The sequence below is a fragment of the Rhinolophus sinicus genome, chromosome 11 (genome assembly GCF_057876585.1).
Source record: "Rhinolophus sinicus isolate RSI-liver-muscle chromosome 11, RSI-T2T, whole genome shotgun sequence".
NCBI classification, from domain to species: domain Eukaryota; kingdom Metazoa; phylum Chordata; class Mammalia; order Chiroptera; family Rhinolophidae; genus Rhinolophus; species Rhinolophus sinicus.
This window is the reverse complement of record NC_142511.1, coordinates 2,664,166-2,692,012: the sequence shown is the minus strand read 5'-3', so window position 1 is coordinate 2,692,012 and position 27,847 is coordinate 2,664,166. Positions and strand designations below refer to the sequence as shown.

General features: G+C 42.6%; 1 protein-coding gene across 2 annotated transcripts; it reads right to left on the bottom strand.

The window, feature by feature from the left end:
• Window positions 1-27,741, bottom strand: MAEL (maelstrom spermatogenic transposon silencer). 2 transcript variants are annotated; one of them, XM_074322459.2, is made up of 13 exons: window positions 27,488-27,741; window positions 17,547-27,200; window positions 17,231-17,323; window positions 15,878-15,977; window positions 14,796-14,951; window positions 13,549-13,590; window positions 11,323-11,447; window positions 10,532-10,586; window positions 10,271-10,412; window positions 5,741-5,803; window positions 4,826-4,958; window positions 4,094-4,169; window positions 1-541 (listed from the first exon to the last, which is right to left on the bottom strand). In XM_074322459.2, exons 2-13 carry the CDS (start codon window positions 17,676-17,678, stop codon window positions 351-353), a joined length of 1,308 nt encoding a protein of 435 aa, XP_074178560.1. In that variant the 5' UTR covers window positions 17,679-27,200; window positions 27,488-27,741; the 3' UTR covers window positions 1-350. The 2 variants fall into 2 exon arrangements, with proteins under 2 accessions (XP_074178560.1, XP_088657670.1); XM_088801544.1 differs by lacking the exons at window positions 17,231-17,323; window positions 17,547-27,200; window positions 27,488-27,741 and adding an exon at window positions 16,764-17,212.
• Between the last annotated feature and the right edge of the window lie 106 nt (window positions 27,742-27,847).

Genomic DNA, 27,847 nt, shown 5'->3' with positions numbered 1-27,847 from the left:
TTTCATAACAGATACCCCATACCTTTATTGTGGAGGAAAAGACGATCAAAATATAACATTCCCAAAAGCACAACTCTGAAAATGCCAGCGTTAATCTTACAGGACTCGAAACTTTACAGGCATTCCCATCATACAGTCAGAAAGTAGAACAAGCCCTCCAGAAAAAAGCAAAAAATGCCAAAATCTTCTCCAACCACAATTACTTTTAATCCACGAAACAGGATTTCCTTACAAATGAAGTCGTTTTTCTAGCAGTGACATTGATCACTCGTGTGACCCGTGTGTTTAATGTGACTGTACTCAGGAGGGAAGCTGGGCCTGTTACTTTTCCAGAATTGAAACAAGTACCGTCATTCAGACAAGGAAGAGAAAGGTTTGTGCCCGTCCTTCGGGGACACGTGAGGTGCGAGTGCGGTCTCACAGCTGGGGAATCCGTGCACGCCGCCGGGAGCGCTGGAGATGCTCTCTAGTAGGCGTGTGATCCCTCTTCCTCGAACACCGCTCGTTTGGCCGGAAGCCTTCACTCCAGACGGGCAGTCACCTAAGATATTGAAAACGCAAGGAAAGCAATGTAGCCACTTCCCATTTTATTACAAGGGGATCCCCGACCGACCACGAGCATCCTGTAGCTGGCCTCCTGCTGCACCGGGAGTCAATGGGGATCAGTAAGAGATTCTCCGAGGTAAGGCAAAGGCTGAACAACGATACTTCTTTTCGCCTTTAGGCCTAGAAACCGTGACTGAGGGTCTTCAGGCAGCAATGGGATTTCATGTCACTAGCTTTTAAACTTTCCCATATCCAGAAACACATCATCACATCAAAACTGTAAAATTATAGCTGCTACAAGAACAGTTTTTATTTAAATGCTCTGAACAAGCCTGAAGAATAAGTTAAACTGTATCAAAGTGATACAAAAACGCACACACACATTGTTTCAGGCGACGATGCCAAACAAAAGCCCCCACTCCACCAGATCCTTACGTTCCAGTTAATGAAGAATGTCCGTCTTGTTTAAACACCAGACCCTGGGATCTTAACACGTTGCGTACGGCGGGGTTTAAATCCCTCAAACCCCTCTGTTCCGGCAGGTTTTTAAAAGAAACTACTTTAAAATGCACTCTTCTCTTTAAAGCGTAAATGCTTCTATGTCGTTTATTATTTTTCTAGGATTTACTCACCTATGATGTGAGTAATCCCTCCTGGTGTGATACTGCAGAAAGCAGCTTCCTTTGTGCAGTGGGACACGGCAAAAATTGCATATGTACCTAGTTTCACTTCTCACTTTTTTTGATGCGCACACTTTACACACCCGTGTGTGATATTTTTTCTTTCCTCTTCCCACTATGGGCTCCAGATGATGCGTGGCCAAATCTCCCAAGAGCCTGGCCGGATTGTCTTCCTTGGGGGCCCGCTGCGTAGGCACTTTCACAGCTGGTTCCCTGTCGCCACTCGTCTCACCTCCCTGTCTGGGCCTCTCACTGCTCTCTGCCCAATCTTTTGAAATTCTGAGAAGATATTGTTTGAATCTTATTTTGCTGTCTTGATTCAACGTTTTATAGACCCGAAAGGAATTAGAAAGTGCACAGTTGATCAACCACAGCACAACTTTTTTAGACCACGTCATTGTTTTTCTTAGTGTCGTGTAGTATGAGAAACACGTCTGCTCTGTCAACACCCTTCATGCAGTCATCGCACTTCACAATCCCATTGGGCTTCTTGACCTGAGTCCTGCTCTTTCAGTCATTTTCCTTGCATCGCTCATGGTTGCAGCATGAATGGTCGTGATCATCCTAACCTCCCGTTTACCTTTCCAATTCAGGAGCAGGACTTGGCCTTTTCGGCAAAAGCTGTATTCCCGTTTTCAATATTTTTATTATTTTTTCAAAATCTCCGGAAGACTTCTATTCACTCTAATTGTGCCACAGACTCTTGTTTTTGTGGCAAGAAGAGATTCTGCTATTTTTACTGTTATAATAATTGTCCTGGTAAACGTGATGCCACTGGCCAAGGCTAGGTTTCAAAACTGATAGGATAGTTTCTTCAAGTTTTTTACCCTCAGCTGCATAAACCTCCAAGTTTGAAATGTAGCCAGATTCACTTTCGCATAACATGCGAACAAGCAGTCCATATTTCACTATCTTTGCTGGGTTGTATGTGCGGAATTTCAGTCTTCCTCTCCAAGGAATCATTGCCTCATGTAGGGATAATTCTTGTTTTGGTTTACAAACTGTCTGAAATTTTTCTACAATATAGTCCAACATTGGTCTGATTTTGAATAGCCTGTCTACTGTTGTGTTTGAATACAAATCGTTGTTGAAATGCCATGCTTTCCATATATATTCAAATCTGTTTCTAGACATCAATTGCCAGAATATAGATGTTGAAATAAAAGGCTCGGTACTCCAATATTCTTCCAATGACGTTTTCCTTACTTGCCCCATGAGGATTATTATAGAGAGGAACTTCTTCAATTCAGGAACAGTAATGTCGGCCCATTTTCCAGACTTAGGAGATAGTTTGTATTTATCTTTGTTCTGACTGTAGTACCGGTTGGACTCATCGCACATGATTTGGAAAAAGTCATCACCGAGAAAAAGTTCCACGACTTCAGAGATACTATCAAAATGATTAGGCCTGATTTGTACACCAGGTGTACCTTCAAATTTCTCCAAACTAACTTTTATATCTCGTTTTTTCCATGTATTGGAAACTTCACTGTCAATTTCTTCATCGTCACTATTTTCCGAAGACTCACTGTCGCTAATTATGAAAGAACGAATTTTTCTTCTTTTACTAACTGGAAAGTCGCTGTCATTTTCACGCTCACTGCTCTCCTCATTGGCCTCAACAGGTACATCAGTTAATTCATCAGCACACAAATCTGCTAAAATTTCATCTTCTCTCACTGTTTGACCTTTAGCTTTCGAAGCCATACCTACACAATCACACAAATAAAATAACTGCAACAAGAAATTTTGTAAGCGTAATACCCCCAGTTCGAAAAAGAATATAGGCACAAGTAAAGAATCCAATGTCTTCTTGTATAAAAACAACCAAGCACGTAACACAGCAAAACTCGAAAACAAAACTCGGGCAGTGAGACCGTATGAGCAAGTGTCTTGAAGGAAACTAACCCAAACCAAGAACGTCTCTTGTGAGCGCATCTCATATTGTGGGAGCACCAAACACGCAGCCGAGTTTGGACGACGAAAGCCAGAGATGCTAGTGTAAGTGCTTTTAGGAAGCCTGAGTTAGTGATAAACCCAAAGACGCTGAGCTTCAGAAGTGTTTATTTATGCGGTCAAATGAATCTGCTCCGTTATTAGAAATGAGGGTCTAGAAAACCGAAACCCAGTGGTACGTCAGCGAGTGGCGATCCGAGGGAAGAGCTGCTTTCAAATCGTGCAATGGAGAACAATGCGGCTTTGAAAACAATCCACTCTAACGCGAATGGTAGCATTGTTGCATAGCAATGCATGGTATGTTGAACACAGCAATGCATGGGAGCACTGTTGCGTTAACTATGGCCAATAATATGAAAATAATTCCTTTCAACTTCCTATAACTTTGCATTGACGAGGTTACAATATGCATCTCATGAGGTATCACCGAAGAGTTAAATAAAATAATTTGGTGTTTTTCCAAAAATAACATAATTCAAAATCGCCTAAGGGATACTAAGGTTCCAAATGTTATAAACAAATCACTACAGTTCTGGAAAACTCTGTTTATTCGTACATCCACTGTTGTGAATGTAACACGTGAAATGACTCATGGGTGAAAAAATGTATCCGATTCAAAATCACTATTTTTTCAGAGAAAAAAAATAATATGAATTCTAAAAAGTGTACATATGATGCAGACTTTATTCATTAACGACATTTGCCCATTAGATATTAACGAAACACAAATAATTCAATAAAATATGCAAAGTAAAAAGAGTCAACAGTAAAAACAAGAATTCTCGTTATCCGTCCTTAACGCATGGCTCAGAAAAAAACGAAGATTCTCGTGATCCGTACGCAACGTGTTAATAAGCTGTAAGGCCCTCTGCTCTATGATGTGCATTCTTATAAAATGTTAAGGTGCTTACCAGTAGGTGTGATTGATCTTTGTTCCTGATTAGAAGAGTTGAAAGGAGAGAATCCGGGACTCTCAAATCTTAGCTTCTGTAAGTAACAAAAAGAAAAACAATGGGGGAAAATGCTTATTTCTTATTAATTATTGTTTCATCTACTACGATTTCAAATTACTCTTTAAAGAATACAAGTTAACTCCCATTTTTCCAATGTCTGATCCACTTTTAAAAGAGTAATGCTGTAGAGGGGGCAGAGAGTGGCCTCTGGAGGGGAATTACAGCCTGGATGTAGCAGAGCCTGGAATGAACCTCAGGAATTCCAGCTGCAAAGTCGCTCCCCTGACTGCCAGGCTGACTAGTGAGGGCGGCAGGGAGGTTAGACAGCTATTAATCAAATCCTGAATTGCATGTTACGCATTTCCAAAATAGACATTTTCAATAGTTATATTATCTACATTCAGATATGTAATTTTTGGAAGAAATGTCTGCATGTGTTTTGATAAAGACTAATCGCCAATTTTAGTTTCCTTAAAACTTTGTTAAATATAGTGGGAAAATCTACCAGGAAGGAAAAGGGCTTTATGCAACCTCCACCTGGATTAAGAACTGACATTCCAGGAGGATTTTCAAAAACCCTTCAAGGGAAGAGAGAGAACGGGAAAAAAGGCCTGGGCATGGGCGCTGCTGGCCAGGACCACCCTAAGAAGGGCCTAAAAAGAGGCCAGCAGCGCCCAGTCTGCTCCTTACCTGGTAACGGCCTGCATCCAACACGACCATCTTGGGTGTCACGCTACTGCTGGCCTCGTAATCCTGGAGAGGCACATGAGCCTCTGTGAGCTGGATGCCAAAGTGAGTGGCCAGAGAATTACTGATGCAGTACCTTCAAGAGGGAGGAAGAAAGACGCGTTACCAGGTCCCCACCCGAGTCATTCCAAGAGCACTCATCCTTGAAACATTTCACATGGAAAGCACGTGAGTGATACTGTTCTAAACCGGGGGAAAAGAAATTTAGCGATTCTGAGAAGAAACCGGAATGGTAGCAATGCAAAATAAAACTGGTTGCCACTGGTATTTTTACTCAAGTATTGTCATATATTTTTAACTCTTAACACTCTGATTACCAGGTAAAATGTCAAGTTCATTATCGGGGAATATACATGAGGGTCAAGATGACCAGAATTCTCAAATGTTTGAGGCATGGAGAGGGCAGCATTAGAAGCAAAGCTACCCCTGTAAAAATGCTTAGCGATCTTCAGCACCAACTGCCAGCAGCCAGAAAGGGACGGGCAGCACCCAGACACCTGAGGCCCCCGTGCTTTTACGAGCAAACGAGACGAAGGGGACCCCCGTGTCTGAGCGCCTGCACAGGGCCGCGTTGCCCTAATGACAGTTGGGGTCTCACCCAGGAGCCTTGAAGGACATTTCAGTAACTGCTGAAGGTTCACCCAAACCACCCAGGTGGTAACTATGCCAGACAAGCAATGACATGGGTGGAATAATAAAAGTAACATGAAAGAGAAGCCCACTGCGTTTTAAAAGAGAATTGTGGGAACGGAGGTGAACACTGATTCATGCCACTTGCCAAATTAACAGCAGGCAAGCAGGCAAGGACGTCTGCGACAAATGCAGCCTTATGAGAAGGGACTCCTTTCTTCAACTTACGCGATTTTCTTGCAAACAGCTAACGCGCAGAAGAGAATGTCATTTTCTTCATGCCACTTGCACCTGCATAGGAAAAGGACTTTAATGTCCTACCCACCACAGTGGCACAGCTGAAGCTTTCTTACACGCCAGGCCTCTAACTTACCTAGTGGAAAGCATTTAAGGAAAACTGACACCGTTAATCCACGATTAAGGTTTCTAATTGAACACACAAACATTTTTTTAAAACAGATTTTCTATGTTACCTCCTCTGCTGCAAATTCATGGCGCTATGCCAATCACACATGACTATAACAGGTAAGTCTTACCTTCAAGTAAAATGAATGTTCTAGACGGATCAGTGATGGTGGTGAAAGCACACACCCTCAGGAAACATTTACCAGCCCTGCTCTAGGCACTGAACGCAACACAAAAACTCTCTCCACACGAAACTGACTTCTAGTGGGGAAAACAGATCGAAAAACACATCGGATAATACCGAGTAATGCTGTTAGAGGATGGTACGTTCTAAGGAGGGAGAAACAAAGAGAACGATGATAGGAAATGTTGGAGGGGGTGAGGGCTCAGACCAGGGCTCGGGAAAGGCACCGGGGATGTGTGTGATGGAGACGTCAGGAGGTGACGCTGGAGAGGAGGTGCGCAACAGTGTAATTTCCTGATGGAGCCACTACAGCTGCATGTTTCCCCGACTGCACAGTCTGCTGACACTCAGACAGCCCTGAGCGCGTAATACCAAACCAGCCTGAACTTGGCAAGAATCTTCACTTAAAACTACCAACTTGCTAAACCATTAAGTGTACAAAATCAGTTATCTGCACTTAATAAAAGTTACTTAACTGAAAGACTGTCTAAAAACAAGATTAAGAATTTCCCACTGCTTTTCCAAAAAGTGAGTCAATAAATGATTCATTAAACTCTAACTCTAAAATGAAACCTTAGTTTAAAATTAAATCTAAGTTCTTACATACCCACATAGATTCAAGTAATTTTAATTTCCAGTTAGTTTTGCTCCTTGTCTTAAATCCCAAGAGTATCCACCTCCTAAACATTACCATTGTAGATCATATTTAAAATGAAAAGCAACTGAAAAACACTGCATTCCAGAATTAAAAGAAACAAAACAATAAGCAAACAACAAAATAAAACCATACAAATCTCTGATCCCAGGGAAAAAATGCCTCCAAATCAACAGTTATACAGCTGACCCATAAGCATCAGCGGGGTTAAGGGCGCCGACCCTCCCCACCCCCCACGCAGTTGAAAATCCATGTATAACTTTTAACTCCCAATAAATTTCAGTTGTCCCTGGGTATCCACGGGGGTCGGTTACAGGCCCTCGCGGATACCAAAACCAGAGGTGGCTCAAGTTCCATATATGACGCAGTGCAGAACAATGCCTGCAGTCGGCCCTACGTGGCCACGGACTCCCAACCACGAATCGAAAACAGCACAGGTCGTCACTGAAAAAAATCTGCATAGAAATGGACCCACACAGTTCAAACCCGTGTTGTTCAAGAGTCAACTGTACTGTTAAAAATGACACTGTTTTGATCTGTTTTCACTAATACTTATCCTCTTCCTCCAAATCATCCCAGCAATCCCTCTAAAACTGTGAGTGTATTTTCTAGTTAAAAAAGGATTCGTTCTAAAAATCTGTCCAAACCCAGAACGGCTTTGTTAAGCTCTTACTATTCACTTTGCGGCCACAAATCGAGCTCCAACTGGAATGCATCTCAAGTATGTTTCTTTTAGGGAATTCCACTCCAAAGATGTAGGGTCAGGTCACGAGTGCGTATGTCTTCTGAGTAAGTTCGACGCCAACACACTAGCATTTACTAACCCAAACCAGAAAGGCCTTTCCATCTGGACATTTAAAAGCCTTATATTAACTCCTGGGTTAAAGAGAGTTGAACCTAGAGGGTTTTTTTTTAATGACAAAATCATGTCAATCTACAGGATGCACTGAAAGCAACGTTCACTCTACTAAACAACTTCAAACCAATAAACTTGGAAACCTATATAAGATGTATTTCCTCAAGAAGTAGACAAGACCCAAACTGATCCCAGTAGAGTTAGAAAGCCTAGTAAAATCAATTTCCCTAGAAGAAACAGAGGAAGTGATCAGGGAACTGCCCCACAAAAAACTGCCAGTCCCAGACATGGAACAGCCTGTGTGAGGAAACTTTTAAAACCGACTTGAAAGACCCAAAAGTACATTAGAACGAAAAGACATCTCTTATCTTGTCTTTGGACAGAATTCAACGTTATAAAGATTTCAGTTCTCTCCAAGTTAATTTACACATTTAATACAATCCAATGAGCTTTTTTATGGAACTACATTGAAGTGAGTTTTACTTCTGACTATGTTTATTTTGTTTAAACCATGTTAATGCATCATACTTTTTTTTTTTGGCATCATACTTTCAAAAGATAAAATCAACAAGGATGGCAAAAACAAAACTGTAATAAAATTACCAAATGGACTTAGCTGCACTTCAAACAAGTAATTTAACCACACTAAAGGGGAAGGAGAAAAACCCAACCCAAATAACTTTTGAACAAACAACTTTGACTATTTACCTTCAGCCTAAAAAAACAACCAAAAGCAAATTCTGAGATGTAGTTAATATGTCTATTTACAGGGGTGTCACTTAACAATTCTGAAATGATTTTTAATGTAGTCTAGGATTGAACAAACACAGAAAAATACTAAGTGCCAGGTCCTTCACTCAGAGAAGGGAAATACAGAAACAGAAAAGTGGAAATGAGAAACGTTGGTGGTGGTGGATTGGGACTGTAGGTTTAGTATAAACTCATGGTGAGACGGACTGACCCAGCTACATAAACATGCAGGTGGAAGGTGTGTACATACATCTATTTCCGAGCTCTCTCCACTAAGGGGAGCTGGAACCCATGAGGCTGGAGTAGAAATGAGCACAGAGAGCCTTTCTCCTGATACTCTCCTCCAGCTACTGGAACCAGGCAGAGCTCCGTGGGGAAGCAGCTAATTCAAAACTGGACCAGGGAGAGCAGAGACGAGCCTGGAGCACACGGAACAAGAGAGCACAGCACACTCAACAACAAAGAGGCCCTGCCCAGAGGACACAGAAACCACCGCTCTGAAGGGGTTCCCACCGGCCATAAATGCAACAGTCTGAGCCTAAAATAAATCGATAGTAACAGATTAGAGCTCACGGAATAGAACAGGAATCCATGAGTTCACACGCATGCAAATGAATGAAAATGATGAGTGAAAGGAAGAGCTCTTCCTTACAGTAGGATGCCAACCAGTAAATGCAGAAGGACGAATCGGACTAGAAAATCACCAGCTCACAAATACAGTAACAACAGCTTCAAGGAAAAACCATCAACGGATGCTAAAACTAGCAGATTCAAGTTTGACAACAGAATATCTACCAAATCTCAAAAGATCTCCCCACAAAACATTAATTATAAGGTGATGAACGTTAACTTTTCAATGGAGAAATCTGGCAGTCATTATCTTAAGTGGTCCAAGTTATCATCAGTAACTGGACCAACGGGCACATGCCTCCAGATATGACACCAGGAGAAGACATCGCTTTTGCGTTACTGCTGCCAAAAATATGTAACCTCATCATGAAGAAACACAGGCAAACTGAGACAGAAACGCTCTAGACAGTAACTGGCCTGTACTCTTCAAAAATGTCCAAGTCATGAAAGTGAAAGTAAGACTGAGGACCTAATCCAGGTTAAAGGAGCCTAAAAAGACATAACGACTAAAGGCAACATGAGATCCTCGGTTGAATCCTAGACTAGATTTCTCTCTTTTTATTTTAATGTTATAAAAGACATTATTGGAACAACTTGCAAAATGTGAATATGACCTTTAGGTTTGATGATAGTATTGTATCAATGGCAATAGCCTGTTTTGATAATTGTATTGTGGTAATAAAAAAATGTTCTTGTTCTTAGGAAAATCACATCGATATATTTAGGGGTGAAAAGACACCATGACAGCAACTTATTTTCAAGTGGTACATGTATTTAAAAAGTTATAAAGAAAATGTATTAAAATGTTAACAATGAGAGAATCTGCGAGAAGGGTATATAGGACCTTTTTTGTGCTATTCTTGCAACTTTTCTCTAAGCCTTAAATTATTTCAAAATGAAAAATACTTCTGCCAATTTATTTCACCTACATATTTCTATACGTAAGTATAAGAATTCTATGTAATAAAATGTCTGTCCGAATAAATATATTCTTTCAGCAGTATAGAAATCCTCAGTGATAAAGCATGGTGTCAATTTAATTAAAACTGACATTTAGTATTTTCTGGTTTTTGTTTTTAGTGATAGACAAAGTAACGATGTATCCTACAATCAATGGAATCTTACATTCAAGGAAATACAATGATTCCAGGATTTCATAGAAATCCTGCCTCAATTTTCATAGAAAAATCCTGCCTACAAAGGCAAAAACTAATCCTACCCTATTTTCTCAGGACAGAAGAGAAGTCACAATCAGTGTCACAAAATGCCCACACATGCCTTGTGTTGCTAGAATAATCCCACATGGCCACATCCAGGAGGCTGCGAACCCAGGTCTTGGAGGCTTCCTTGAGGAATTTCTGCTGGTAGATCCCCACAACAAGGTCCTCCACCGTGAGAAGTTCCAGATCTTGCCTGACTTCTTTCATTGGAAACAAAAAAAATACAGTTAGTGAATTTAGGTACGCAGAATATGTACATCCCAATGGAAACAAATGCAGATACTACAACGACCGTGAGCAGGGACCCAGTGCTACTCACCTGACGCCCTGGCCATGTGCTTCAGGCACCAGTTAACTCTGGCTCTATCATCAGACTGGAGAAGAGAGAAAAATTCACTTGCATTTTCTCCTACTGTGAGTTATTTTTAAATTAATGCTCTCTTTTCAAACGGGGGACGGGGTATGGGGGGGCAGGGAGGAGAGAAGGGAGAGACTGAAGAGTTTGTGACAACTATAAAAACAAGCAACGTATATTAGAAAAGACTACTGTTGTTAAATATAACTAGTAAGTTATACTGAAAAACAATGTTAAAATACTTTTTGAAAATTCAAGTGCAACTTAGGGTAGGCAAATGAAGAAACTAATGTATTTAATGGTGGCACTAATAAATAGTAAGGTTAAAACCCAATTCTTCAACTCCTGTCTAGAAGAATTTAGACAAAATAACAAAAAAAATCTTTCTAAAGACTGAAAAAAGAGGATTAAGGGATTGCTGCAGAAACAGTTTTGAGTAAGTGGTAATCTTGCTTAGAAGAACAGGCATACAGACTAGGACATACATTCTTCAGGGTAAAAAGATATTGAAGATAACTCAGAAGGAGAAACTAAACACATGTGATACACTGAAGTAGAAATACGTTCAGCTTTTGCAGTTTTCAAAACCCCTCTAATGTCAGAGACATTTAGAAGAAAAGGAATGACACCTACTTACGTTAAAAACAATTCACAATGAACACGTTTTAACATGCCCATTAAATATACAGGCAAAAGTTCTTTCTTCGGATTCCTCTCATGGATCTTTCGATATCTAAGTGAATGCCTTAAATTACCTTGCAGTAGATAGGTGGCCATTTCCCTGGGTTTGGATGAATAAATCTATAAAGGTTCTGTAACACTGTTGCTTGGTCACGCCCAGATTCAAAATTTGAAATAGGAATCTTGTGACTAGAATCGCCTGAAGGAAATAAAAAGGAGGCGGAGTTTAAAATTTGACTAACGTATTATGGAGCAGGTATGGACGCAGGAATACAGAAAGAGGCTGGTGGGAAACTGATATTGAAGCACTTGGGCCAAGCCTGGTTATGGTTACATGTTTTATCCCATCATCTATGAGGTAGGTGATAGATATATATTAGAAAAGAGACAACTGGTCACAGAAGGTAGTGCATTCTAGAGAGCTAAATCTGACATTTGGGATCATTGATAATTTGGGCATTTACCAATTCTGGAAGACGAGATTGAGAGGCTGAGAAACTGAGCAATTCTCAACAGACCCAGAGCTAGTGTGAATTAAAAATATTACTCCGGTACTACTATATACATAAAAAATTCGTAATAAAAAGTATTCAGTTGTCTTCTGGCTTCCATTGTTTATGCTGTGAGTCAATTATAAATATTGCTGATGGTAATCTGTCCACCTCTCCCACCCCCCCTTTTTGGTAAAGATCAATTAGAAACAGACTGACTCTCATCAGGTCTGAACCCAATTTTAATCCTGAGACTGGATTAAGGCAATCGGAGATAGCTAGGGACTCCAGCTTTCTGCCAGAAGAAATCTGTTTTATCTGGAGAGAAAATAACAAGTTTTCCATATGTACTGTTGAGCACTCAATTAAAAATAACCAGACACATGAAGAAATCTGGTAACTTAATTGAACATCAAGATAACCAACAGACTATAAAAATAGACCCAAAAAGAAAATCCCCGGATCAGTTACCACACGTAAGACTTTAAAATAACAAGGCTTATTATTAATATATTAATATGTTCAGGGAAATAAAAAATTTTTTATATTACTATATTAATATTATATATTATATTAATAATATAAATTAACATATTAATAATTTTTATATTAAATTTCATAATTTCAGCAGAATCACAAAAAAAAACCAAACATAAATTCAAAGACTGAAAACACATTCATCAGGACAACAAACTTAACAACAAAATTAGGTAAGTTAATCTCAATCATTAACATAAATGAACAAAGATCATGAAGCTAGTCCTCATTTTCTTCTAAAGTTTCATTTTTTTATATCCAAGTCCTTATTTCACCTGGAATTGACTTGCATATGTTGTGAGGCAGAGATTCAGTTTAACTCTTTTCCCCACGTGGATAATAAGTTGTCTCAGCCTCAGGTATTAAATAATTTATTCTCCAATATGTAGTGCCACTTGTATCATATGCATGGGTCTTTTTGATATCTTACTCTGTTCTATTGGTCTGCTTGTTTTTTTGGTGTCCGTATCATAGTTTATGAAAAAGTCAAAGGACATAACCAAAAATGAATCTAAAATATTTTCTTCATTTATAAAGAACAGCATTATAAGTATTACAAAATATCTGATTACGGCAGATTTGAAAAACTTCTAATTTCAAATACTTCTATAGCCTAGTTGTCTACATTGTTAAGTAAAAAAAAAAATACTTTTAATCAAACAATGATTCTTTTGAATTTTAAAAACAAACCATGATTTTCATTCTAATCAAACAGGAAACTGGTTAAAACCTTAAAACCTAATTTCTTAAAAAAGAATTCAGTTCAAGAGCTTAGGTATACAGTCATGTCCTCTGGTTGCAAAATACTTAAAATAAAAACCTGTTTTACTCATCTAAAAAATTAACTCAGAGTTCCTTTGTCTAGCACTATCATTCTGTCATTTTTGAAGCATCATCTTTTTTTTCTTAGTTTTGAATGGCCATTCCTATAAATGGCAAAAAATATAGCTAAAATGATACCCCTTAAAAGCCTTACCTCTGAGAGTACCTGACTAGTAAAAGCAGCTGACCTTGTGGCCAAAGGACACATGCAGAAAAAAAACAAACCCATAATCCCAGATAGGAAAAGGAATATTATCCGATAAGTCTATATAATTTTCAAGATTTTAAGGATTATATACACCATCTACCACTCCTATGAAGAGTGTCCAACAATTAACTTGAGGTTATTCTTCCCCCCACTTATGTGTTACGTGTTTGTTTAAAGCAGTGAGTCTTAACCACGATGCATATATTCAACGCCTGGAATCCACACCGTTCCTTTATACTTACTTGCAGCCTGACAATGAAACCGAAATCCTCGTGGAATTTCACCTATAACACAAAATACTTTGTTGAGAGAAGCAGAAATCTGGAAACTCTCTGGATCCTATAGCAGTATTCCCCAGGACAACCAAGTCATGACATGGGTAGCTAACTGTTGTTGCTATGTGAAAATGCAAAATATCAAACCTTCAAAGCGGTTTTTTAAACCAAAGGTATGACTATCAAAGAATTTTTGGCATACAGTCTAAGCTACTTTAAAAAGCAAATTACTCATTATAGAGAAATACTAGGTAAAGAAAACTTGTGCAAAAGGAGTCTTAGCAAGGGGTCCATGAATGGGTGTCAGGGTTTCATGAGGCGAGGCATACGGTTTATCTATTTCTCAGGGGAAAAACGTCTCCAGATTCTTTCTTTCTAATGTTTTACAACCATATGGGAAAAAGCAGTTATTCGACTCGTCCTAAGCAGCAACTCTCACAAGTGTGAGCGGATGATTACTTTTTCTGTCATCTAAAAACAAGGGAAAGTCGTGGGCTGTCTTAATGATTTTTTGAGCAAACAAAAATTAAAGACAAAACTAAAGATGAAGTTCTTTCCCCAACCTCTTCTCCTTTACTCTTCTCCCCACATATTTCTCCCACTTACCTTTAAAGGTATAGTGTTTCCTTAACTACTGTCTATCCTCTTGGGAACTGAATCAAATACCATGACTGTGTAACTAATTGCCTTTGACGGGAAGAAGAGATACTGATGGGAAGAAGAGCCCATTACGTACAAGGCTGTTTCTGTACCTTCTCATGTATTCCTCAGAGCAGCTCTCCAACAGGCATGATCCCTGTTTTACAGATGAGCTAATGGGTTCAGGAAGGTTAAGTACTTGGCTCAAGGTTACAAAGCAACAGCAGCTTAAAAAACAGTGACCGCTGAGGTGAAGGACGGGGCAAAGAAATTCTTGAAAAGAGCCAAGGCATAAAAGGCTTTTAGAAAATTGACATGTAAAGCCGCAGGTAAGCCAATAGCAGGCTTTCTACCCTCCCAATGCTGATGCTTACCTGAGGTTAAAAGCCTAAACCAAAAACTCTGTGTCAACACTTAATTCTTAACAGCTTTTCAACCATTATTATGAAGTCTTGTTACATTTTAAGAACTCAGCTGTGCATCAGCTTTCAAGAAAAACGCTAGCATTATCAAATAAGGTCAAGATAAAAACCATATTTTTTAAGACCCAGCATTTACTCTACCTGGCTACTTACCCGGATTTATGAAACTGTGGAAATCTGCCATAATACCTTCTTGGAGAGAATATTTAATACAGCCTATTTCACAAGGGAGAAAGCGCTGTCCACAGTGAGGAGGTAGCTCGCCATGGCTAAAAATGTTCAAAAAATAAAAAATGCCTCCAAGGAGAGCTAAAAAATAAATAAATAAAATAGTAAGACAACATGATCAGATGAGCATCTCAAAGGCAGAAGTTTTAGAACCATTTTCCCTGTGTTCCTATGTGCCTAAAAGAGCTGGAAAAGGGAAAACCCATCAGCCGTACCAGATAAATGAACAAAATGTTTACAATTACACTTATCAAGGATTAACGGTGTTAACCACTCTTTGCATGAAGCCACAAAATTATTCAAACTTGCAGCCCACTCTATATAATTTAGCTATATGTAAGCCCCGATCTCTGGAAAGATTTAAGAAAAGCTGTGACCCATATTCAACCATTATAATGCTTTGGGAAATAAAGTCAAGTAGAATCAGTGTAGAAAACTGTGATCTAAACTATGACAATTTGGTTAATCATTTACTTTTTATCAATATACACAACTTATAAATACTCTAAAGGAAGAAAGAAATGTGAGGATGTGAGAAGGATCTTATTTACCAGGACTAATCGCACTTAAGGTTGTTAAAAGTTTATCAATCTTCAACAAGGTCACAACACAATTAATAAAAGCAGCCAGAGGGGACTAGGAAGGACTTTTATTAGTGATGTTCTTTTCTAGGCTGACTCACTAACTCATTTCTACCTTTATAACTTAAATGTATTTAAGTGTCCAGCTATAAACACTTAAATCCATAAAGTACGCTTCATAACATATGACATGGTAGAAACCAAGACACTAGATTTTTGTGAAAAAACACAATTCTCCAGTGTTACTTCAACATATGCAAATTACCCGATCTCTTACACCTTTAGCGCCATCATACTTGAACACCTGTAGTCAATTACCTTGAAATACAGGACCACAATGAACAGAACACATATTTACTGATCAATACAGCATAGTGTCTTGAGCGCCCAAATTTATCTAAGCAAAACATTTTAGGATTACTCTACCTTGATCACTTTGTAGAGACAAGCTTGACATATCTGGGGGTGAAATGTTCTGCTTTGGTACAAGCATGGCGGGCCTCCTCAGTGGGGTGGACACAGGTCTCTAAAAAGGAAGAGAATGATTGACCACGTACTTAAACTCTTAAATTTAGAAAAATAGCTGCAAAATTAAGCACACAGATTACTTTGGTCACCTCTCTGGGCCAATGAACCTCATGAGTTAAATACACACAAATTTGTCAATGACACCAACACTGAAATGCAGACAATGGCAAAATCTATAAATATTCCAAATCAAAAGGTGAGTGGTAAACAATCAATTCAACTATTGCTGAAAGCCCTTTGCCCACTACTGATAATCTAAACTAACCCTACGGAGTCACGTAATATGTGCCAGTGCAGCAGCCAAAAGAACATCATTCACCCAAATACTCTAATACTGTTTGGATTTTACTTCAAGTAGAAACCGGATCGTGCTGATTCCAAGTCTCAGTGAGGTACAGATACAACACGGGTTACATTTTGAAAGGAAATGTCTTATAAGAAATTCTAGTAAGATAAAGGGGGGGTAAAAATCAGGGCTCACAAGTAGAACTAAGTACAAATTCAACCGATTAGAGCTTCTACTCAAATATAAATCCAGAAAATAGAGATCTCTCAAACCTAAAACAAGCAAAGCTCTCTTGAATTTCAATCCAACATTGACAGTTTAAAATAAGGATGGAATTTCACTATGAAAGAAATGAGAGAACGCGAGGGGGGCGGGGGGAGAAGACGCCACAAGTACCCTGCGTTTTCTAGATACAAATCAACAAGAAAACCAACTGCATTTCGTACTTTAACCTTCTACTACAGAAATTTACCCAAATACACTCTTTTAAACCCTTACCTGTAAGGCACGCAAATATTTGTCAACATCCGCAAGTCCTGTAATACCAATATTTTAAACACAGCAGGGGCCTGGTTCTGGGTGTCACTTAGAGAGAGAGACTGGCCTAAACAACTTTTAAACACCCAAAAAAAAAAAAAAAGGTTCTTTTTATCATAAAAAAGGTCCCCTAGTACAAACCCCAAATACCACCACTCCCGTGGCTGATCACGGTTCACTGGCTGCAGGTTTCCTACCGGGATTTTCCACCTTCGCCACCAATGACACCAACCTGTGCCCCAGTCACGGAGCCTGCTGGGTGTTTCCCAGGCATCCTGACACCAGGGGAGAGAATGGAAACCGTCCAACCTTCTCTGCATTCATGGAAACCACCCAGCGGTCCGCCCTCGACAGCCTCCCGGTCGCTCACCCGGCGTTTGCTGAATGTGCCTGCGGCCAGGCGGCTGCTGGTCCCGGGAGAACTTTACCTGTTTCTCCGAAGGCCCACAGTCCTTTCCCTGGGCGGCCCTCCACTCCCGGGCCATGTCTGCGTATTTCTCCTTGTCTTCCTCCCTCAGGAGCTTGGGGAGACAGGAAGAGGCGGCCGTGAGGCCCGGGTGCCCTGGCCCCGCGGGCAGGCGCCTGGGCATCGCAGGGCGGCGGTTCCAGCGGCGGTTTGCCCCGGGCCAGGCCCAAGGGGCTGCCTCTGCCCCCAGCAGGGGCCTAGGGGTCACTGACCTCTTCGAGGTCTCCCTCCCTCCCACCGACCCAACTGCCCGCCCCGCTCACCCCCTCCATCCTCACCGCCCAGTCAGCAGAGCAGTAGGGGATGGCATCCGCCACGCGAGCCACGGGCAGGCCTCGCTGCCGCAGTTCGGGGATCTTCTCTTGCACGAAGAAATAGTAGGCGTTCCGGCTGGCCTTGCGGTTCGGCATGGCAAGCGTCGTCAGGCTTCGAGCCACCTGAAACAGGTCCAGCCACCCGCGCCCTCGCCGGGCTCCCGCCCTTAGTAACCGAGGCGGAGCCTGCGCGCGCAGCCCCGCACCTCTCAGCCAATCAGGGAGCGGCGCGCAGCCGCATTGGCCTCACTGGGAGACAACCAACGCGAGAAGATCCCTCCGCGTGCCGCAGTGGGGGCGGAGCGTGGTGCTGAGTGCAAGACATTCTGATTGGCTGGGAGGAGGCGTGGGCGGGGGTGTTGTCGCGGAAGGCATCGAGCAATTTGTGTGCCTTATTGCGTAATATGGGTCAAAGTAGGTAGAGAAAGGAGGGCCAGTGAGTGCTTTAGTTCTTCCATGTTTTGCAGCAGGGAACAGTATTGGGTAGGGGGACAGAGTGAGAAACTCGACCGACAGACAAGGTCTTTTTCCTCAAGAAGTTTACAGTCTAATGGGGGAAAAGATGACAAAAACAGGTGACTCAACCAATATTGCTTTGTCTTTCCCCTTAAGTAACATTTATTACTGTTGCAAAGAATATGTGTTTTTTTAATGCAGTTTTTAATAAGTGTTAGGGAGGAAACACAGTAAAGAGGCTGAAATTTAAAATAACGTCCTTGAATAAAGTTTTATAGATTTCCTCATAAAGGTGTGGTTCATTTTTTTTAGTTTTATTCCTAGTGCATATTTGCAACTACTAGTATGAAAAGTTTATTTTTTTTTTCCATTATATTTTCTAACTGGTTACTGCTGGTGTGTGCAGAAGTTACTGATTTTAGTGTTAGTCTTGTGTGTGTAGTCACTCTGGTGAATTCTTTTTCACTGGTTTCAAGTTACAGCTTCTATTTTGCTTCATTCAGTGACTACCCATAAATTTTTAAGATACTCGTTTTAAAACATATTTTTATAACAAGTTATACAGTTAATAGGTATCCATATCCACTCTTCCCAAATAGATAAGCTTAGAAAATCACTGCTTCGCCCACTTGGTCTCCCAACCCACTCCACCACCTCACTTTGGTCTCCCATGTTGATTATATCTGGGATTTTAGTTCCAATTTGATGAGTTTTAACATGTGTACAACTGTGGAATCATCACCATCAAGATAATGAACATATCCAGCCCCAAAAGTTTCCTCTCCACCACCTTACGCTGTTCGAAGTTGCCCACAGTTCACTGATGCGCGATTCATTTTTTCCTTCAGTCTCTTTGTTTAATTTTGCAATTTCTATTGCTATTTCTTCATGATTATTAATCTTTTCTTTTGCAATGTCTAATCTGTTATTAATCCCATCCATAGTGTATTTTTTTCTATCAGATCATTTAGTTTTCACCTATAGCATTTCATCTGAGTCTTTTCCGTATCTTCCATATGTGTACTTTACATGGTCTATGTTTCCTCTACCTTCTTTAACGTGGTTAGAATGTTATATAACAGCTATAATCTGAAGTATAGTTATAATTATTCAATGTCCTTGTCTCCTCATTTCACCATCTGTGTCATTTCTGGGTCTGTTTCTATTGATTGATTTTTCTCTTTACCGGTATTATGGATTGTTTTGTCCTGCTTCTTTGCACACTTGGTAATATTTGATTGGATGACTGTGGTAAATTGTACCTTGTTGAATACTGCATATTTTTGTATTCTCCTAAATGTTCTTTGTGCTTTGTTCTGGGACAGAGTTACATTCCTTGGAATCAGTCTGAGTCTAGTTTTTCCTCTTTTTGAGGCTTGCTTTAATGCGCTGTTATTTGGAATCAGAGCAACCTTTAGGACTCATTTTCTCCTCTGCTGATAATAGCCTCTGAGTACTCTGCCTGACAACCCATGAATTTGGAGGTTTTTCCACTTTCGCTGATGGAAACAAACTATTTCTAGCTCTGTATGAATTTCAAGGATTGCTCCTTCTAATCATTGCAGGTTGTTCTTTCTCTGGCGCAGTGTGGTTTCCTCCCACACATGCACTGATCAGTATTCAGGGGGGAGCTTCAAGGGAGACCCTCAGCAGATTTCCAGAGTTCTTTGTGCTGCACTCTCTCTTCTGGTCCTTTGTCCTGTGAACTCTGTCCTACCTAGACACCCAACTCCACCTGCTCAACCCAGAGAGACCCTGGGGCTCTGCCTAGTTTACCCCTCTTGATGCTGCCTTCTGACTCTCTCCAGGCAGCAACTTGGGTCAATCACAGGGCTCACTTTGTTTGTTTCTTTTCTTTCAGGGGCTACTCACCTCTGCTCCCTGAGGTCCAGTGTCTGAAAACATTGTTTCATATATTTTGACCAGGTATTTAGTTATTTCAGACTGCGAGATAAATTAATGTGGAACAGAGTTAGCCATGTGAAGAACTGAAAGAAGAGCATTCAGACACGGGGAACAGCATACATGAAGGCCTCAGACAATGAAGAGCTTGGAGTCTCCTGAGGACAGACGGAAGACAGGTTGGTGTTGCTGCGAAGTATCTAATCAGGTGGAGAATGGTGTGTGCGGAGGACAGCGTAATCTGCAGGGATTTGGGTATGGCCAGCGCCAGGAGCTTAAGTATTACTCTAGGTATGTGGGTGGTCATGAAAGGTTTTAAAGAAAACCGTGATATGGTTCACAGTTTAAGAAGATCAGTCTTGATGTTATTTGGAGAATAGGTTCAAAGCAACAAGAACGGGCATGGGAGACAAGATAGGAGTCCAGGTGAGAGAGGATGGTGACGTAGAACAGAGAAGCAGCAGCAGACGTGGAGGGGAGAGGAAGGCTCCAAATTGTACTTTGTGGAAAAATAGAACTAGCTGATGGATCGGATTTGGACGTGACAAAAAGGCAGGAATCCTGGAGTTTTCCCCTGAGTAACCCAGAGGCAAGCGGTGCCTTTTTCTAAAACAGCAAGAAGTGGGTGAAGGAGGGTAGTGCTACTGCCAAAGAGGGCCCAGTACTCCCCATAACCTCTATTACCTGCTCCTCCTCCTTTGATACAACTGATATTTTGGTCAATCTTACTTAAGTAAAGGCCTACATAAACAGAACAGTTTTTCCCTCTTTTCAACCAGATAAATCTTCCTATTCAGAAATTCTAGAGGGTGGCAGGCTTTGATGGGGGGGGGGGGTGCATGGCAGGGGCGGTGGGAGGGACCAAGCTTTCAGTTATGGACATGTTAAGTTTGCAATACCTATTAGACATGCAAGTGGAGATGTCAAGCAGGGAATTGGCTAAGTTTGGAGTTCTGGGCTAGAGCTAGAATTTGGAAGTAAGCCACATCACGATGGTATTTCAATTAATAGCAATGGATGAGATGCTGTTGGGTGAGAGTGAAGAGAGAAAAAAAGGCCCCAGGATGGAGCCCTGAGGAACACCAGCATTTTAGAAGCCAGTCAGAAAAGGGAAATGAAGTAAAGGTAACTAAGAAGGAATGTCTGAAGGAGCAGGGAGAAAACCAGGGAAACGAGAACAGATTGTTTTCTGGAGGAAGTGCTTCATTCATTCATTAAATATTTATTTTAAGAGTCTACTGAGTACCAGCCTCTATTTTAGGCACAATAATAAATTGAATAGAACAAAGCTTATAACATAGTGAGGAAGGAAGGCAATAAAGAAATAAACAATTATGTTTATAATAAGATAGCTAAACATTTAAGATAGCTTATCGGACAATAAGTCCGCTGAAGAAAACTAATGCAAGATAAGGGAATAGGGACCGAAGGAGGGTGCAATTTTAGGGTGGTCAGGAAAGGCCCTATTTGAGGACAGGAAATTTAAGCAAACACCAGAAGGAAGTGAGGGAGCAAAGTAGGAAAATGTCAGGCAAAGAGCATTCAGGCAGCGAGAACAGCAAGTGCAAAGACTCCACAGTGGGCACATGTCGTGTACGCTTCAGGGACAGCAAAGCGTGACTGTGGCTGGAGAGAAGTGAGTGAGGGGAAAAGTAGAGAGGCTACGGGAGAGGGAGCGAGGGCCAACCCATCCAGGGCTTACAAGGCCACTGCAAGGACTTAGATTTGAATCTCAATGGGTGACAAGCCACTGGAGATTTAAATGGCTAATATATATATATATATATATATATATATATATATATATATATATATATTATATACACACCTATTTATACATATACGCACGCACACACATGAAAAGTGAGTGTTATGAAAGTAAGTCACCCAAGAAGACACAGCCTTTTCGGAAAATGCTTTTCCTAATGCTAGTTTTTTCCTGACGCTAGTTTCAGTGGAGGCCCCAACCTGGTTCAGAGTCTACCCTCCAACCTGTGCTAATAATAATTGCAACAATTGTGGCTCTGACCTCTGTGAGATCTGTGCTTCCTTAACACTCTTCTTCCCAGCTGCTCATTAGAGATGCTCAAGGCTGTTTATTATGCGGTGCTTTGCCAAAGCAGAAAGGGGAATTTCCAAGTTCCCCACCTTCTCCAGATGTCCCGACCACATTCCTGCATAACTCAGCCTGAAGTCTGCTGGAGTCCTTTGCTCGCTCTGTCCACCTGCAGCCTCTATCAGGTCGGTGCATTCTACCTGCGTCTCCCGGCAGTGTCTCCCTCGCTTCTGTTTGCTTCCCGTCCCTGCTGCCCCACGGCCTAGTTTCGGAGCCTCAACCTTCCTGTGTTCTTGTCATGAGCGCTCACGTGGGAGAGGTGTCTGCTTAGTGTCTCTCTTCCCACAATCTACCTCCACCCTGTGGCCACAAGAACTCGGCTGGATCACAGGTCTGATCTTGTTCTTCTGCGTAGGCACCCACATGGGAGGTCCGCTGCCTGGAGCGTAAGGCCCGTCTCGGTGGTCTGGCCGCCATGGTCTGACCTCGGCCTGCCTTTGTGGCCCGATGCTGAATCTGCCCTTTGTGAAGCCATAGTCCTGGCACAGCCCCCACCCTCACCTGTGCCTGTTGCTGGCACATCTGCACTGCCTCTTGCTGCCTTTCTGCTTCGAGAAATTCTGCCTAGATCACGTTTAAGTCTTAGCTCAGGGGCCACCTTTTCAGGAAGACACCTCTGAACAGCACTCCTCATGGGTAACTGACCCCTCGCCCTCTGTGCCCCCACCATTCCTGGCACTGTCCGAATCCAGGCCTTGTCACACTCTCACGTGTAAAGACTCCATGTCCGTCTCACCTCCACCCTAACACGGCAGCCACCGCTCACCCGTGTGCTCTGGGACAGTAGGGGCTGTGACTTATTCATCTCTGAATTCCCATTCATCTTGAATTTCTTGACAGCACCGTTTCTAGAATACAGTTGGGAATAGACTGATGAATTCAGGGAAGAAAGAAGAAGAGAAGACGAGGGAAAAGGCAGAAGGAGAGGACCCTGGAATAGTCTGTAATTAGTTCAACAAACATCTATTGACCATCTCCGGGTGGAAGGCACCTGCTCAGAATTGGGCTGGGGCACAGAATGAACACTTCTGGAGAGAGGTCAGGGCGGCTGTTCCTTAACCCTCACTTCTGAGAGCCCATGCGACCCTTCTTTTGTTCGCGCTGCTTCTTTTCATGATGTTCAGTGTTCTGGCCTTCTTGTTTCAGCTCCCCCCCTGCCCTTTATCTGGGGGTGAGGTCCCCCAGTGACATCCCTGTTCTGGCTCACTTCCTTCCCTTAGTTTCCATCTCTGACCTCTAGGAAGACGCGTGGGGCTGAGAGTACTCTTCTGGCTTAGTCACCCAGACCTAGCGCCGGAGGCCTCCATAAAATACAGGAAGACAGATCCCCGCTCCCCTTCATCTTTCCCCTTTTGGCTGAAGGACGCTGCTTGACCACTGGAATCTGCTCTGTTGCTTACGTGGGGGGGCTGTCAATGCCGTCTGGTCCCCAAAGGATGCTAACATGAAAACCAAAACAGAAACACAAGCCCAAACTGGAGACAGGGCTCTGAAGAGAGAGGCAGCCTTACTGCAGATCTGGCTCCAAAACTCAGAGAAATAGTAGCTCAGAATTCACTTGACTAAACTGCTCACGCCTGAGACAGAATGGGGGCTTTGTATCTGGCTAAAGATACAGGCCTGGCAAAACACCTGTCACCCTCTCTCCTTCCTCCAGGGGTGTCCCAGAGGCTGAGTAAATTGTGGCACAGCTGTAGCTTTCGTCCAGCAACCTTTTCTACACTGTAGAAATATTAGAGCATATAGAGCAACTATAAAGAAGAAAATAGAAACGAACGACACTCTTACCCACTGATAACCATTGTTACTCTTTTGTGGTTTCCATAGCCTCTCTTCAATGCATTTCCCATATTTGACACCCTGCTCTAAATATAATTTTATGTTCTTCCATGAATTTATGCTCTTTTCTGCACATTCTCCTTGGCCAGACCTCTGTGGGGAAAGCATTATTAGAGACCTAATGCAGGGGGAGGCCACCCACAGATGGGGGGAGGAGGGTCCAGGCCCCAGGGCAAGCAGATGTCACCTAATTCAGCACTGAGTGCCACCATAGTTTGATCTGAAGCCTGAGACAGCAGGTTCTTGCGTTAAATCTGCATCAAGAACGTGGAATTTTCAGCACATTCTCCCAATCTTTTACTTATTATACACTTACCACTGTTCTTGGCAGTACAGCTTTTTTTATTTTTTGGCATATACTTTCCATTTCATTTTAAGGCATTTTCTTAATGAAAGCACTTATCCCTCAATAGGAAAAGGCTTCCAGATTGAAAATGTTTCCAGTTTCCAGGATAGGTTGCTTCATGTCTGCAGTATTTAAAAAAAATTTTTTTCAGTTCCTTGCTTTTAGATTTTTAAAAATTTATAATTAACCGAAGGCGGTTTTGAAAACATGGGGTACAGGGAAGATAAAAAAAATCCGAAAGGTAACATAAGAGAAGGAAAGATGAACAAAACTTGGATAAGAAATGTAAATAAAATAAATCAATAAAAATAAAATAAAATGGTACGGAAACTCTGGATATATTTAAAACCATTGAATTGTACACTGTAAATGGGGAATCGTATGATATCTGAATTATATCTCCAAGCTGTTTTTAATGGTACAGAAAGAGGGGGGGGGGGTAAAAAAGAAATGTGCTATCTGTTTAAAGTCACACGTCACAGATGCGTCCTAGAAGTCAAGGCCAGAGAGGAGAAGCAGAAATGCATGGTATCTATGTGTGCTTTAAAAAGACCTGGGTCAGCAGGATTCATGTGCATACATGCCTGGGTGCCTGCAGTGAAATCATGCTTTAGGGAAGATTCAGCGGCATTATATTTATAACCATGTGGTTGCTACCAGCGACCAGCGTGTCTCCTCACAGTGGTTCACTTCTCTTTTCTCCGCGTCCTCCTTCTGCTCTGAAATGGGCAGCTTTGACGAAGAAGCTTGTTAGCCCGGCCCCCTCCCCCATCACACAGTGGCGTCCTGGGTCCTGCTCTGGTCCCTCACAGGCCTGTGTTCTGACATGTTTGTCTCTGTTGCAGCGTGAAGTTTGAAGGGGTGGAGATCTGGACGCTCCCTCTCTCTACCTGGGGGTCCGGTCCCATTTGGCCAGGATAAATGGACAACTGAAGGGTCACCGGATCAGAATCTGTGGCTCATTCCCAAACATCCACTCAACAGCTTCTCAGGAAAACAAGAAAGGAACTAAGGAGTGCTTCTTAAACTTCAGCGTGCTTCAGGAGCCCTTGAGGAAGGCCGTTCAAATGCAGATTTCCAGCCACCCTCCCACCCCCCAGCATTCCTGACCTCCTAGTTTTTAGTGGAGCCTGGAATCTGCAGTTTAGGCAAACAGGTCAATGTGCTTCTGATGCTAGAAGTTCGTAAAGCACTGGGATTCTGGAGTCCCCCTGCCCTCACCACCAATACAGCAAAACAATACCATTGTCCGTTCCTCCTTCTGTCTCCATCCCTTAGCTCCATGTTCAACATCACTAGATGCAGCCTTCAAGTTCCTCTGAACCCTCCACCCCTTTGGCAATAATGCCTGCGTGGGAATGGGACCCACACCGACCTTGACTTACTCCCCGTAGCCTCTCCTTAGGGATGGGCCAGGGCCCCGCCCACTGGGGAAGAGGCAGACTCCACCAGCTGTCTCTCCAGCTAGAAGACAGCCAGACAGGGAGGGTGCTCTGCAGAAAACCCTACGCCTCACTCTGGCACAAGCTCTTGCCCAGTCCCCTGACCCTTGTGGATGCACGTGGGCACAGACTCCAACCACACAATGACAGCTCGCTTCTGTGGGCATTCACTCTTCACTTCCCGTGCATAGCCAGGTCCCCTCCACTCAGTCCATTCCCCATTTCTCAGCTTTCAGGTCCCAGTTGTGCATAAAATGCCATGGTCATGGCTGCTTAGATGCTGAGGGCCTCTCACGCTCTTTGGTGCACTGTGCGCATGTGCACGAAATGGCAGCGCCAATACCAATGCATCATCCTCGCAGTCCTTTGGTCTAGACGCGCCTTTCATGGTGCAAAGGGCACATGTTTTGGAGTTAAAAGACCTCAGTTGAGCTCCTCCCTCTGCCCCCTGCATAACTCCCTGATCTTAGGGAAGTTAATTAAATCGTCAGGGCCTGAGTTTCCTCACTAGGACGAAATGAGAATGCCTGTAAAATGTTTAGGACTATGCTAGAACCAAATAGGAAACCCACAGATTTTAGGTACCTCCCTTAGTTTTAGTTTATATGTTTTGTATGTGAAAGTCCTCCAAGTGACTCCCACACAGTGTATTTGTTAGGGTTCTTAATTGCAAGCATGAGGAATCAAAGCTGACCAAAAGAAGCAAAGAGGGCATCTATGATAGGATACTGGGTGGCTCACAGAGCTGCCGAGGCCGAAGAGCCAGGTGCAGGAAGTGGGCTGGGACCCAGGGAGGGGACACATCCAAGACCACGGCCACAGTCACCCATCAGGGCAGTCTGGTGGCCGGACCTCTCCACAGCTGCCCCCTCGGTGGCAAAACCGATGCCCTGCCATTTCTGCTGCTTGCATCATTTGCTCCAGGTTCAAAAAGCTCTGAGTGACAGGGTCACGGGCCAGGCCTGCACTCTGGCTGCGGTGGACAGGAGATGGCTATAGACTTTTTAGCTTCTATAGCTGGAATTCTTCAAAAACAAGGGAATTCAGAGGTCAGGCAGCCATAAAAGATAGCCAATTGTCACCATTTCTGATGTCCTGTCTCATCCCCGTTTCACATATATATTCATTCCTAAGTTCTGAGGGTACCGTCTCCGTATCTCCATTATCACATCTGCCTTGTGTTACTACCGTGTTTCCCTGAAAATAAGACCTAGCCGGACCATCATCTCTAATGTGTCTTTTGGAGCAAAAATTAATATAAAACCTGGTCTTACATTCTATTATAGAAGACCCCGTCTTGTATTCTATTAAAATAAGACCGGGTCTTATATTAATTTTTGCTCGAAAAGACGCATCGGAGCTGATGGTCCGGCTAGGTCTTATTTTCGGGAAACACGGTACCAGTACGTGTTATGAGGTTAATGGTCCGACCTTCCTTCCTCTCCTGGACTGGAGGTGGGTCTCCTTGACCTCAGGAAGTCTGTCTCACTCGTCTTTGCAGTCTTCGTTCTTGGCACCTAGTAGATGGTTGTTTGTTAACAGACACGTTTCTTGGTTGTCTCTCAACACGAATAGACTCCTTTCACACACACACACACACACACACACGACACAGATCCGTGTAAAACATGGAAATTAACCCGTGTGAACGTGTCCCACAAACTGTAAAGTGTGAGACAAATGCACTTCATCTTAGCCAAAAGTTTAAGAAGCCATGTGCTGGATAAATATAAGCCGATATAAGTGTTTATTTCATTCTATGTTTACATGTTTTCCGTGAAAGGGCTGCGTGCCCGTATCCTACCTCCTAACGCTTTCACAGGAGGATGCTAGGACGCAGGATTCCCGTCCACCTTTTCCAATTCTGCGGAGCATCTTGGTTTCTCGTCAGAAAGGGATCCAGAGAGCGGGGCAGGGGTCCAGCCCAAGCCAACCCCCTTGTCTGGGGGACTTGCTGACAAGTTACCCCAAGTTCCTGCAGGTCCCCGGCTTGGCCCTGCTGTCCCTCGCTCGCAGTCCGGGCTGGCCGGAGCCACGTGCACGCACAGGCTCCCCTCCCCGCATCCCTCCCCCGGTCCCCCCTGTGCACTTGGTGACTCGGCGCTGGCCGCGGGGGCCGGCACGTGACCCAGAAACTTTGGAGGCCGCGGGGCGGGCGGCGGGC